The following is a 14,271-nucleotide window of genomic DNA, read 5'->3' as shown; positions in this document are numbered from 1 at the left end:
GGATGATTCATTGGACTTTCATTTCATTTCGCATAACAAGCTTTCAACAGCTTCAACGGTGCTACATCATATCATTTCCATTTCCATAACCAGAGCCAGAGCCAGAGCCAGAGCCATGTCTCCCTGTGGTTCTCGCCTGGTGTCAAAGTGACACTAAGCAGGGTTGAGCCTGGACAGTACCTGGATGGGAGACCTTCTGGGGAAAACTAAGATTGCTGCCTTTAAGTGGTATTAGTGAGGCCAGCAGGGGGCGCTCACCCTGTGGTCTGTGTGGGGCCTAATACCACAGTATAGTGACACTGTTTTTCAGATGAGATGCTAAACTCTCTGTGGTCATTAAAAATCCCAGGACACTTATAGTAGAAGAGTAGGGGTATAACCCTGGTGTCCTGATGAAAGTCCCCCATTGGCCCTTCTCTATCATGGCCCCCTAATAATCCCCATCCCTGAATTGGCTACATCTCTGTCCTCTTCACTAATATCTGGTGTGTGGTGGGCGTTCTGGCACTCTATGGATGCCGTCGTATCATCGAGGACGCTACACGCTGTCTGTGGCTGAGGAGATCCCCCCTCCCATACTATGTAAAGTGCTATATAACTGTAACTAATTAACCACTTTCAATTGCTGGAATAGGAAGCGAACCTGGAGATACCTGATAAGAAGACGGAGGACTTACCAGCAGCCTGAGTGCAAAATTCCACCGTGATCTCCATCTTCTCTCTCTGCTCTAAAGATAAGTGCCAGGGAATCTGATGCGGTTTCGCCACCACGCGCACCTTGTACACAGTCATTGGTTTGAGGTTGTAGAAGCGGTACTTGTACCCTCCCGGTTTGACCACGTCGTACTCGGCTCCGTCGAGGAAGACGGTGTGGCTGTAGTTGCTGTCGCTGGGTATCCAGGAGAGCTCGGCTGACTTCTGCGCCACCTTGTCGACACGCAGCTGGCACGGCGCCACAGTTACGTCCTTCCCGACCATCAGCGTGCAGCGCAGTGGGTCCGAGACGCCGCGCTCCGTCACGCTCTGCACCGAAATACGGTGGGCGCGTGATGACAGGTTCAGCTTCTCCACTAGAAACTTGGTGCGAGCGCTGCACGGCACGCTGGCACGCACTTCCTGGTCCACGAGCACGTTGTAGCCGCTGATGGACCCCCAGCCGGGTGGCACCAGAGGAGAATCCCAGCTCACGATCAGACTCTTCGCAAGCTGTTTGATGAGGGACAGGCGCCGCGGGTAAGGCACTACGTCTTCTCCGACTTCATCCACGCTCATATCCAGCATGGCCGTGCCCGAGCTCGTGCCACACGGCGCCGGGGGCTCGTTGGCCAAGCCAGAACCCATGACGCCCAGCTCGATGCCCATTCCCATGCTGCTAACGCCGCTGCTGCTGCTCGTCCCCGTGCCTGTGCAGGAACTCAGGGCCTCCAGTTTCTCCGAGAGCAGCGTATTGAGCGTGCTCACTGCTGACGCCGGGCTGCTGCTGTGGTTGAAGGTGAAGTTGAGGTAGGACGGTTCTTTCGAGGACGAGGTGAAGTCATCTTCATGGATGAAGTCCACGAAGTTGGAAGGGACGAGGCCCTGCTGGCCGTCCAGCAGCTCCCCTGATGAAAGCAGAAACGATTATGTTACGATTATATAATCAAAATCAAATACATTTCTGTTTTCATTTTTTGGATGTGAATTATCCAACACAGTTCATGTGACAGAACAAGGTCAAGGTCTACATATATCGACTTTTTAACGAATCACACAGTTCTCTGTTCGAGTTACACACACATACACACACCTTCGTAGAAGCCGTCTTCGTCCATGGTCCCGTAAACGTAAAGGTACTTCCCGGCCACCAGGGGGAGCTCAGCCTCAGGATGCTCATTAGGGCCATCGTACGGATTATAACTGAAGACGAAAGTCATTCGTTAGATATTAAATTCATACGGATTTATGGCTCCACATGTTTTTTAGGGTACATGAAGCACTGAACCTGACCAGTGCTGGCGTTGAAGCCGAGAGAGTACTCACTTGTAGCGGGCGACGCACAGCCGGACCTTCGTCGAATACCTGGGCTTGGCGCGAGGAGACAGGTTCAGCTCTCTCTCCATCTGGAAACAGAGGGTGGACTTTTCGAATCTGTCTGCTAGACATTCATATCTGAACTGCATTGCGATTCCTATGTTACGAGACGTTTAATAACTTTTTTTTTTTTCAGTATACCATGTGCACGGTCATTAATATGCAGTATGAAGTGTGCAGTGTGGATGACGAAGCATGGCGTTCGAGGAGGCCAGTAACTCCAGCAGGACACACTCTGAACAGACAGATTGGACATTTCACACCCTCAACTCTTATTCCACACACACACACACACACACACACACACACACACGACTAAACCGTGTTATTAACTGGGCTCATACTGCGGCTGTGATCGTTATCAGTGGGCCGTTTTCAGTACGTGAACCCGATGCACTCCAGCCATTAAAGCCGCAATAACAAACTGTTGTTTACATTAAGGTACATAACGCACATTGTGAAGATTTAGTAGCTGGCTTGTAATCGGAACAAAGTCGAAATAATGGGATTAGCCCAATCGCAAGCGTCTAACGGCTGTCTGATTGATCGGTTTATTGACTGGCACGTCGACGGATCGACTCACAGCAGCAGTGAAGATCGGTCGGACCTCGGAGAGACAGGTTCGCCGGGGGCTGGAGGGCGTGCTCCGGGACAGGAAGCTGGGCTTGACGGACAGCAGCTCCGCCTTCTCTCCCGCGCTCATCTGCAGAGGTCGAATGAACTCCGAGATCACAGACTTGCTCAAGGAGCCGTCACTGCCTACACGACACATGACACACAATACACATCCCATGATACTAAAACGGTTATTTAAGAGAAAAGAAATACTCAGCGATGTGGCTTGACGTGACGTGGGAGTCACTGTTAACCACCTGACGTTTGGACCACATACGCTTATATAATTTTGTGTCAATTTGTAGTTACTATTATTTAACGTCCACAAAAAACGAGTTAGCTCGGGTTATCGCTCACGTCGCGGGAGCTGTAAACAGTCGCTCCGTTCGCCGGGCTCTCTTCACGTTTGTTTGTCAAAGCGGACAGTGAACTCCTCCGTTCTGAAGACCTTCCAGACATTGACACTGGAGACTCCTTCCAAAAATGCTAAAGAAGCACCTCGTCACTGATGAAATCGCAGTAGAAACGCGTTCGTGTGGCGTGTCTACCACGCAAGAACGTCCACCTGATGCGAGTGGAACAAGTGCCAGAGGTGCAGGTATAGAAATTTATCATCAACAGCTTCTGACCAGTCGAACTCGCTCAACAGCGCTGCGGTATAAATCACGTTAACAGCCGGTTGGACGCTCGAGAGCGGCAAGACGTCCACAAGGTCCAGTAATTATATTACACACCTTTCTCTTCCACCGAACACACAGTCTATTCGCAGCTCCATCTATCTTCACAGCTAATCATCCATGCATCTGGTCCATCTCCAGCAAGAGGTCAGCTCGAGCGTCACACATGATCCCAGCATGCACAGGGACGTAATAACCGCAGGATTCTGACATGGGAGCGCGGGTGTTGTCTGATTGATGGCTTCATTACTTGCGTGTAGACTCCATTTCCATATTTTTTTACAATTTTTTTTTACCCAGCGCAGCGACACACACCTGCCGCCACGTGCGTCCTCACGTCCCGAACAGACGAAGTTCAACACCGTCTTCCAAATCCGTCAAGATAAAATGTCCTTTTCTTTCAATTATGGCAGTTTGGTGTATAGACGACGCCAAGTGTAGCTACCGCGTAAACAATTTCTTAGCGATTCCCCAAATTGCTAGGAAAATGTTGACATTCCCGACAGCTCCGTCTCGTTTTCGGTGTTACTCTACCTTTACAGTGTCCATTAAGAACAAATATACAGTCTATCTACACTATACAAAGCATTAACAGTCATTAGCTAGCTTACGCTTAGTGTCCATATTTCCTAGTTTCTTAGCAACAGTTGCTAGTGCCTCGTCATTTTAACCACGTGAACAAAATAAGCGTGTTCTGTGGTTCACCCTGCCGTGTTTTTTTTTCTTTTTCCGTTTAATTTGAATGCACGACAATGTGATCAAATTCAAATCAAATTCCTAGCTATTTATTCTATTTACCCAGAGATTACGATCTCTTTAAAGTCCCCGTGAAATCAAAAATTGACGTTTCGTGGCTTTTGGTATGAATATTTCAGCCGTAAGTTCATCTATAAGCTAGTGTTACGTCCTCATAATGATAGGATCGTGTCAAATGTCCTCGCAATCAGCCAGTCCTCACAAAAACAAACAAAAAACAAACAAAATTCATCTTTTTGTCAAACGATTTCCTTTTGGTTATGGTTAAGTGTATGCGTGTACATAGTACTGTGAAATTTTGTGTATGTGTGTGTGTGTTACACACCCTTGCCCAGGCCGTTGAGGAGCGAGCAAAGCGAAGGTGTTTTGCTGGGTGAGTCGGGCGAGTCTCCTCCCGTCAGCTGTCCGGAGCCGAGCAGGTCCAACTTCCCGGCCTGTACCCTGAAGCGCTCCAACTCTTTCGACAGCATGTTAAACTGCTCGCTCTGAGCCCGACATCGCTCCTCCAACTCCCTCACCTTCGCCTGAGCGGAAAAACAGACGCAAGAAACAGAACAAGGGACAGAGACAGATAAGGAGAGTGAGCGATATAGAGAGAGCGACAGATAAGGCAGAAAAGGGGGTGACGGAGACAGAAAAAGAGAATTAATTGCGGTAAAATTTACATCGCTAAACCATGCATAACTGATATAAAGTGCTCGTGGGAAAATGGCGGACTCTGTCTTGTCAGAATTTCCGGTCGGAAACGCAGGGACGCCTGACATCGCGGTCAAAACGGTCATGTTTTTTTTTTCTCTCTAAAAGAACCACGGAAACGCGTTTAGATCGGACGTCGTGAGTCCGAGTGGAATACACAGTGGATCTAAAAAGTCATTTGTCATCATAAAACCAACATAAAGCATGTCAGAACTATTTCTACCATTTTATTGTAAAGGTTTACCCTATTAATTATGGTGCGAAACAACACCAATAATTTTACCAACCTGTCACATTTAAGCTCATGTTAAATACTAATAATTATACACCTGCCATCAGTTAAAGTGACTGATTAAACCCACATAAAGTACAGCTGTTCCTATAGGATTTTCCTGACTTCTATCTTCAGGGTAACATCCAGCTGGAAAAGCCACGGGCCGAAAAGAGTTTACAAAGCAGGTATTGGATCTCATTGGTGAAAATATCAATCAGGAGAGGGTTAAAAAATTTTTTCAAGGGATTGGATGTACCATGGAACACAATATTCAACAAGTGGAGAAAATATGGCACGGCAGTGACACTACTAAGAACAGGACGTCCCTGTAAAATTGATGAGAAGTTCAGGGGAAAACTGGTCAGCAAGGCTGCCAAGAGGCCTACAGCAACATGAAAAGAATTGCAGCAACTTCTGACAAGTACTGTTTGCTCCCTACACGTGACAGAAATCTCCCGAATTGTTCATATCTCTGGGTTATGGGGTAGGGTGGCAAGACAGAAGCCTTTTTTAACCAACAAAATAACAAAATCATCCAATCTCCCAAAACCATGTGGAATAATGTGTTACGGTCTGATAAGACCAAAGTTGAACTTTCTGGCCATAATACTAAAAGATATGTTTGGCACAAATGAACACAGCACTTCATCAAAAGATCCCCATCGCCATGGGGAAGCATGGTGGTGGCAGCATCATACCTTGAGGCTGTTTTTCTTCAGCTGGAACTGGAAATCATGGTGAATAGCTCCTAATACCAGTCAAGTTTGGCACAAAACCTTAAGGCTTCTGCTGAAACACTTCAGATGAAGAGGAATCTCATCTTTCGGCATGATTACCACCCAAAGCAAAACCTCCAGATCATCAAAGCAATGGCTTCACTAAAACAAGTTCAATTCCAGACCTCAATCCAATCAAAGACCTGTGGGGTGACCTGAAGAGTGCTACCCGGCCAATCTAACACAGTCACGATGTTTTTACAAGGAAGAACGGCAAGACGCGCCAAACTGACTGACTCTTTAACCAAAAAGACTGAACGCTGTAATAAAATCTAAAGGTGCGTCAACTAAAGTATTAGTTCAGGGGTGTGAACACTTCTACAACCAGGTTATTGTACATTCATTTTTTTTCACCCCCCCCCCCCCCCCCCCGTAAAATGATTCTTATTGTTGCGCACTTTAATTAATACGTTAAAATTTCACAATAAAGGTTAGAAAAAAAATTTTTACATCACAAAAACCTGCCATTTTAACAGGGGTGTGTAGACTTTTTAGATCCAGTGTATATAAAGGGACGCGACTTTACTCCCTAACGTAAGGGACGAATGAAGAGTGCTTTTTAAAATCAATTGAAGGACATGTATTTTTCATCCATTTATGGTTGCATTTCATGTTATGGAATGTCCACGAAGCAGGTTAGTTCCTGCGTATCACCGATGTCACCGCCGCTAGCACGCTAGCGAGAACAGACGCATGTTTCAACGTCCATAAATGTTCAATAAACATCTCTTTACAGAAAACTTCGTCATATCAGGTTTTTCTTTGTTAAATTACAGCCCCTACGGTTCGGAACTACGGTCAGAGCTGCTGTGATAGAAAATGAATCCACACCTTCTGACCAATCAGAATGAAGAACCGACCAGCACTGTGGTGTAACTGTAAGGTTCAACATCCAAGAGACATCACGTGCTCTAATCATCACATTTACGGCTACGGCGTGCGGCATGAGCGATGTACGAGCGTCGAACATCCGTGGAAGTCGGTCGAGGGTTGATTAGAAGCCGTGTCTCAAGTCACATACTACGTGACGTAACACTTTTGAGTTGCTTAGCATTTTGGTTCTATTCAAAATAAAAGCAGCGGCTGTACTTTTGCTTGTACGTGAAGGAACCTGTGATGTAAGCAACCGTGTCGGATCGGACATGTCGGATCGACAGTGTCGGACATGCCGGTTCTGGTGGTTTCCGTGGTGCGTGATGTGACATGTTAATACAGAAACAAATCCTGGCATAATCTGTATCTAGAGGAGCAAGTATGTGATTCAAGACATGGCTATGAAAGAGGAGTGTGTGCTTAGCATTTTGCTCCCAACACGATTCTCTTATCCGAGTCTCATGGGGCAGGTTCTAAGTGTTTGTGGTATTGCTAAGAAGCCGAGCACGACGACGGGGGCGCATGCAACAGCCGTAAATGAGCAGAGGGTCGGGTAGTGAGCGCGGCTTGGAACACTTTCCTCTCGGGTCATCTCTGGAAGAAGTTGACTAGAAACCGGTCCCTTAGTATGAAGCTTAGCATTTCTGATCATTCGGCTTCCTGTTAAGACTTTTCACCCTCTTGATTTTCCGCTGTCCAAGGTCATTTTCGCTACGTGTTCTCGTTTGACTGATGCATTTATCCAAAGCCCTTATAATGCCCTTGTAATTTTCTACTGAGCAAAGTCATGGTCAAACACTTCATGGACTTATTAGTCCTTTCACTGAGACGTAGTGTCATAAATCCAACCAGAAGTCACTGCTGGACCCCCGGACTGAAGTACAGGTACTGATATTTCGTGTCTGTTATTGAAACAGTAACAGTATCTCCAGCGTTTCGCAGCTGCTACATTTCTAACGTTGAGTTTATTTACGAAGACTCATTTCTCCGACCGTAGTTACATCAGCAACGTTTGAGAAAATCAGTGTTGTGCAAATTTTCCCTCCGGTCCAAATCTAGCCGACCTGACCGGCCAAGACGTCTGCTTTATTAGTCTGTACACACCAAAATCTTCCCATGCCTGATTCAAACAACATCGAATCTCATTTCTAAACACCAGATTTGGTCAAATAACAGGGAGAGCTTGTATTTTTATATTTACGTTCAAATGGGGATCGAAAAGTCTGCGACCGTGTCGAAAGCTCTTTTATTTATAAATGAGCACAACGGATTCCGTTATTATTATTTTTTAAAATTTTTTTACATTTAACAAAGTTTTACACAAATTTGTGGAGTCTGGAGTAAACATTCGTTTACTGTTCACTAACAATATAATTTGTCGTTAAAACTATTCGTATTCAATTGGGAAGAAAAAAAAAACAACGACCCAGAAGCGTTTTCTCTAATGCTCTCGGACTTTTGGACGCCATTGTTTTAGCATCCGAATCACTTCTGCTACAATTCCACCAACAAACTTTAGGAGGTTGGACGAGGGGGCGGAGTTATACCGGACTGTGTGCTGAGGAAAAAAATGGGATAACATTATATGTTATCTAGCTATAAAATAGCTATTTGTCAGAGAAGTAGAGAGTCGATTTTGGGGTGAGGCAGACTGTGCTATATTAGTCCCGAAGCTTGAATGGAAAAGTGAAGAAAGATACGCTGAACACACAACATCGAGCATGTCTTGTCTGATTGGCTAAATCTGGAACAACAGAGGTGGCACAACAACTGATCGTTTTGCAAATTAAATTATCTGAATTAAAAAAAAAAAAAAAAAATCCAAGCTATCTCGATCCAAGCTAACGTTGCTAATGAATTTATCTCCAGCAAAGAAAATATCGAGATAAATGACAGAGTTTTGAATCACTGCTTGAGAGAACCCATCGAGTCCGTTACAGCCACGTCTGATTGGCTCGTTATGACACGCTCATTACTGAAAGGTTGTTAGTTTTCTACCGGTGCACTGCAGTCATCATGGGAAGGCGGTGTTAGGTATTAGGATTTCGACTAGGTGAAATCTTTTCTTAATAAACATAACCAAATAAATAGAATTATTACACACACACACACACACACGGAAAAAAAAAAACGAAACATCCCACAGATGAACGTAGCTCGTTTCAAGCTGCTGTCCATCTTGGGCCAGAGGACAGAGAACGATCACGACAGGCTACGCTACATGAACACATTCCCGGGACGGAAACAGGGTGGGGGAAGGGGGAGGGGTTATGGGAGAACACGTTGAGGAAAAAATAACTGGCCAATACCTGCATGCTGTCCAAGTGATTCTGTATATGCAAAAAAAGACCAATAACACAGTGACAAGAGATGTGAGAAAAACCAAATCACTCTTGCAAACAGTCTGAATAATTTTTTTTTTTTTTTTTTTAAAAACAACAACCCAGAAATCATGCAAAGTCTTTTGAAACCTGAGCGTGAACGTGTGCGGTGGAAATTAGGCAGAGGAATTAAATTAGAGCGACCAAAGCGTACAAATCATTCCTGCACGTATTTCCGAAGAAGCACTATCGCGTCTAGAGAAATGTCTGGCTGCACAAAAAGACAGACGGACTCTCTTTTCATAACCGAAGCTTAGACTCATATCGGGTAGCGAGGAAGGGCCACCGATATGAGTCATCGTGCATATGAAATGAAAATGATGCATGGTCTATCCAATTACAAGCTGAATTGAAAAGAGACAAAAGCTCACATGCATCTAACACACACACACACACACACACACGCACACGCTTTTATACTCACTTCTAACAAATGGACGGCGCCTTCATGTTCCTTCTTTGCCTCAACCTGAGCCTGGAGTCACGAAAATCGAAGATTAGACAATATGCATTAAAAGGAATTCAAATTAGATACGGATTAAAACGGCTGTCAAGTCTAAGAAGGGCTCGGGATAGAGTTTGGGTCTAATCTGTTTCTTAGGATGTAGAAAAGACGGTGGGATTTGGTGAAAAACCGACTAATATTGGCACCCTTGGTAGATATGAGCAAAGAAGGTTGTGAAAAGTTTACATGCATTACTACCTTATTATTTTCTGTACACAGCATCTTCTTCATAGAATATACTATAGTGTTCCGTTCCAACGATTCTGCTGTCTATGTAAATATAAAATACAACATCTCGACTCTGGGATTTATCTCTAAACTAAAGAAGCAGACGCCAGACACGCCTTGGCTGACGTAATTGCCGTAAATGGAAAACTCTGTTCCTTTCGCTTGGATCGTTGGCGTTGGTCTCATAGCGGTGCGACAGGTTTGGGTGTCGAGTTTTGTTTACTGCTCGTGTCTACCTGTGTGCGTTTGCGAGTGTGTGCCCGAGTCCCGCTGTCTTGCTGTTTCTTGGTAATTGTACGAGTCCGCTGCTTTCATGAACATGACAGACAGTGTGTCAAACGTTCCATCGCACACTTCACACATCATCACATCTCATCTCTGAGCATTTTAATCAGCGTGCTGAGACACTGCGGCTCTCGACATTTAAATCAGGTGGAAATAAATGCAAGAATACAGCTCTCCTCTCTTATAGCACTCCCGGGTCAGGTTACACCGTCACTGGTTTAATCAGTGAGTTAACACAGTATGTGGGCTATTATGGGGCGGCTGTGGCTCAGGTGGTAGAGCGGGTTGTCCATTAATCGTAGGGTTGGCGGTTCGATTCCAACGTGACTCCACATGACTCTACCTACATCCACATGACTCCACATGCCAAAGTGTCCTTTGGCCATTTACCATATTGGTCACCTATTCAATGACTTAAGCTTGCTGACCATTCCTAATATGGTCAATGTTTCCCGCTATGGTTAAACTGTTTCCATGGTAGTTAATTAGTCTCACCTGGTGCTCGTTAACCAGATTTCCGACAAACGTTTTTCAACGAACCCACGCATACGACATGTTCAGACCCAAGTGGCGTATTTAACCGGACACTTCTCTGTTACAAAAGCACCGACACTGGAGGCTTCTTCCACAAATCTTCAAATCAACCCTCTCAAGGCTCAGACGTTGTTCTTTGTTAAATAATTTACGCCATGTATGTGGCGTGTCTGCCGTACGAGTCCTCTTACTATAGAAACAATAACGATTATCACAGAACGGGCGCGTTAATATAAACCCGTGATTTGCCCTACTGTCAGAGCTGCTGTTACAGAAATCTAATTAACACCTTCTGACCAATCAGAATTCAGGAACTGAACAGCGCTCCGGCGTAAAGACGTAACATGCTGACTCGGTTTGGTCTTTATGTGTCGTGTGTTATTTTCTTCACCGCGTTTTCTTAAAGCTACAATAAAGTAGTGTTGATCTCAATAAAGTAATGAACTCTACTGTAGACCCTACTGTAGCTAGAAATCCCATTTCCATTTACGTCCCTGTTCCTTATTCAGAGTGTGTGTTTGCAGAGGTCGAACCCTATCTCACATGCCCTATGCTGAGCCGAGGCTATTTTCAGCTACAAGCAATAGCTCCTGGGAGCGCTTCTGAGATGTGTGTAACTACTGCATATTTGTTCCGCGATATTCGTCCGGAATCCAAATGAGACCTGGCGGATACGAGTAAGGTCACGACTTCTGTTTCCCAGCAAAAAAAATAGGCACAAAAACACATCCTGGCTGCAGGTTCGTGAGACTTGTAGTAAGATTGTGATCACGGATAGTACTGAAGTGATCATCAGTGGTGACGTCACAGGTCTTCTCCTACATACTGTACTGCATACTGTGGAATGTACCAATGATGGACTGTAGAGGGGGATGATATAGAAAAATTCTTCCAGTAGCTTGATAAGGAAAGGTTAAGCGGTAGCATTAATTACGGCACAAGAGATCAGACACCAGTAGATTTGACCACTTGAATTGGACTGGTTGAAAATGGGAGGAACCAAAGAACTTGTGGGAACTTGTGGGACTTTCAGACCCCGATGGCGAACCAGTCACATGTAGTAATAACAGTTAAAAAAGCATAACTGAAGAAGCTGAAGCGTGGGACGTGACTGGAGCGTCAACTTTCCCAGGCCAAGGTCTCATTTGACATCCTGTGGGTGATAACTCTTCTCAGATTTGGGAGATCTTTCACCAAAATCCTAGTAATTTGACAGTGCGGTTCGTGGAAATGAGGTTGTCTTATCAGGTGAGAGGCAGGACGCGAGTGCGAAAGCCAGCGGTTGAAACACAGGCAGGCAAAGTTAAACAAGGATAATCCATGATCGATATCAAAACGCGGGCAAAAGTCGAAAAGCAGAACGAACGATGAAACAACAAGACAAGGTCTGGAAATATTCAATACACAAAACGCATGGTAAGACTTCGCGAGGATGCACTGAAATAACAGGGTATAGGTAGACAAACGAAACACAGAACAGGTCAACACAGTCGGGTAGCAAACCGATGACAGGACGGTTCGGAGACAGGATTAGGACAGATATTAAAATAAACAAGAGAACATTGTGTGTTCCATGACATTAGTGCTCCAGTCAGCAATGGTATCGATGGTTTTATCCAATCAGATTCTGTTTAATTCCTCTTTCACTTGCTGATGTTTCTTCAACTTCCTGTAGCCCTTCCTTGCCAAGTGATATACGTTATACAGTTTCAGTTTGTCACAAATGTATCTGCTGTCAAGATTTAGACACATGTCCTCAGCATGGTCTGTGTCACAAAGCTGCTTAACTGCTTAACCCAAAACAGTTCCCACCCTCCGGTGCGGCGACCTCTGACCTCTCACCTTCTGCAGAAGGTCAATCTCCTGCTGCTTGGCACTGAGGACGGCCAGGGCCTGTTCATGTTCCAACTCTAACTGCTGCCGCCTCTCAGCAGCCTCGCGCATATGCTGCAGGACAGAGAGAGAGAGAGAGAGAGAGAGAGAGAGAGAGAAAGAGATGTCAGCAGGAGGACAAGAATCACAGATTTGGGGAACAATGAGAAAAAGATGAACAAACACAGAAAGAATGATGGGTATAAAAACGGAGATGGGGGCAGGTGACAGAGAAGACAAATAGCTCTCTCTCTTAGTGAGTCAATGATGATGAAGTGATTCTTAACCCACACACTAAGAGCATTTCCAGCCCTCCTGGAATGCCAGCAGAATCATCTCCAAACGCCTGTGACGGTATCTCCATCATCCCATCTACATCTGCCACTTAAACCTGTTCGTTTTCGCACACTCATCCGTCTCTCCGCATTCCACAAGAGTGGCGGAGAAGATGCTCGAACTCTCTTCCGAGCGCTCTATCTTAACCAGGATTGCTGTCCGATGTTTATTACTACCTCCTGAGTCGAATTAGAGTGCAATTCATGACTAAAAAAAAAACATTACACTCTCAGGGCTAGATTCGCTAGGAAGAGTCTGCCCCTCCACCCCTCAAAGTAATTAAGGCTAATAAGTTTCTCACCAAAAAGCTTCATATACTTTATACATGATAATATATAATGAAGTATATACACTTCATATATTTTTTTTGTGAAACAGCAAGGAAAGTCCATATTTAACCCTTTTGGTATAACTTCTGGCTCGGTGTCCAAGATGGCTGCCCTTATCATACCCATCATAGTGTTTAACTACAGTACATGGTGATGCTTTGCTCATGCTTATAGATTTCGGGTGAGACCTCTGTTACGTTCGAGCTCCACTGGCCTTTGGAAAAAAATTCTAAATGAGTTGATAAAAAAGAATCATATTCTTCTTCTTCTTCTTCTTCTTCTGATTATTATTATTATTATTATTATTATTATTGTGTATCTATGGTATACTTTTCATACATGAATTAAAAACTATTAAAAGTAATGTAACCTAATCCACAAGCGCAAGAAGATAATAAAAGTACACAGACATGCAATAAATGAAAGAAATAACACTAATTATGCTACTAATAATAATAATAATAAATTAAATAAATAATAATAAAAAAAAAAACAATCCAAAGTATTTTAAAATAATAAAATAAAAATAGAATAAAAATTTAAAATTACAAAACAGAGAAGTACGTTCGGTAGAATGCCTTATTTATTTATTTATTTATTTATTTATTTATTTATTAACATACGATTCCTTAATAAACGCATGGAGCTGTGATTTAAAGCTTAGACCAGGGACGTCTGGAATAATACTTAATAATGCTATCGCCAGATGTGAAGTGCAGTAGGTGGAATTTTTCAGTACAAATATACTGCACACTCTTACACACCTAAAGGGTTATTTGTGCCATGAGGAACAATGGATCAGATCGTATCATATCCGATCACAGTACAAAGTGAAGAACCCTTAACTATAGAGGAAAAAAAAAAAAAAACCCCAAACGAACCCTAAAGTAGATTCTGCTCGCAGATATTTCACATCAACGCATTCAACACAATAACAAAAGACAAATCTTTTTCTTTCTTTTTTTTTTTTTAAATGGCAGTGGTTATTTCGGTGATATAAACTGACAGTGTGATGCAAATGAAATGTTCAGCTGAAAGATAATGATTGGAGATCAGAAGACTAA

At 44.0% G+C, this 14,271-nt stretch overlaps 1 protein-coding gene across 1 annotated transcript in view; it reads right to left on the bottom strand.

The window, feature by feature from the left end:
• The window catches only part of rimbp2b (RIMS binding protein 2b), a 38,931-nt gene extending 24,863 nt beyond the window's left edge, over positions 1-14,068 (bottom strand). Inside the window, exons 1-7 of the mRNA XM_053624174.1 lie at positions 12,513-14,068; positions 9,543-9,593; positions 4,444-4,642; positions 2,654-2,829; positions 2,020-2,099; positions 1,787-1,896; positions 678-1,601 (exon numbers count right to left, since the gene is read on the bottom strand). Coding sequence (XP_053480149.1) covers positions 678-1,601; positions 1,787-1,896; positions 2,020-2,099; positions 2,654-2,829; positions 4,444-4,642; positions 9,543-9,593; positions 12,513-12,614 — 1,642 coding nt within the window. The 5' untranslated portion in view covers positions 12,615-14,068. The remainder of the gene's footprint in view (positions 1-677; positions 1,602-1,786; positions 1,897-2,019; positions 2,100-2,653; positions 2,830-4,443; positions 4,643-9,542; positions 9,594-12,512) is intronic.
• Between the last annotated feature and the right edge of the window lie 203 nt (positions 14,069-14,271).

Source organism: Ictalurus furcatus, chromosome 5 (assembly GCF_023375685.1).
Source record: "Ictalurus furcatus strain D&B chromosome 5, Billie_1.0, whole genome shotgun sequence".
Classification (NCBI taxonomy): Eukaryota; Metazoa; Chordata; class Actinopteri; order Siluriformes; family Ictaluridae; genus Ictalurus; species Ictalurus furcatus.
The sequence above is the reverse complement of the archived record's forward strand: the minus strand, read 5'-3'. Positions and strand labels throughout refer to the sequence as shown.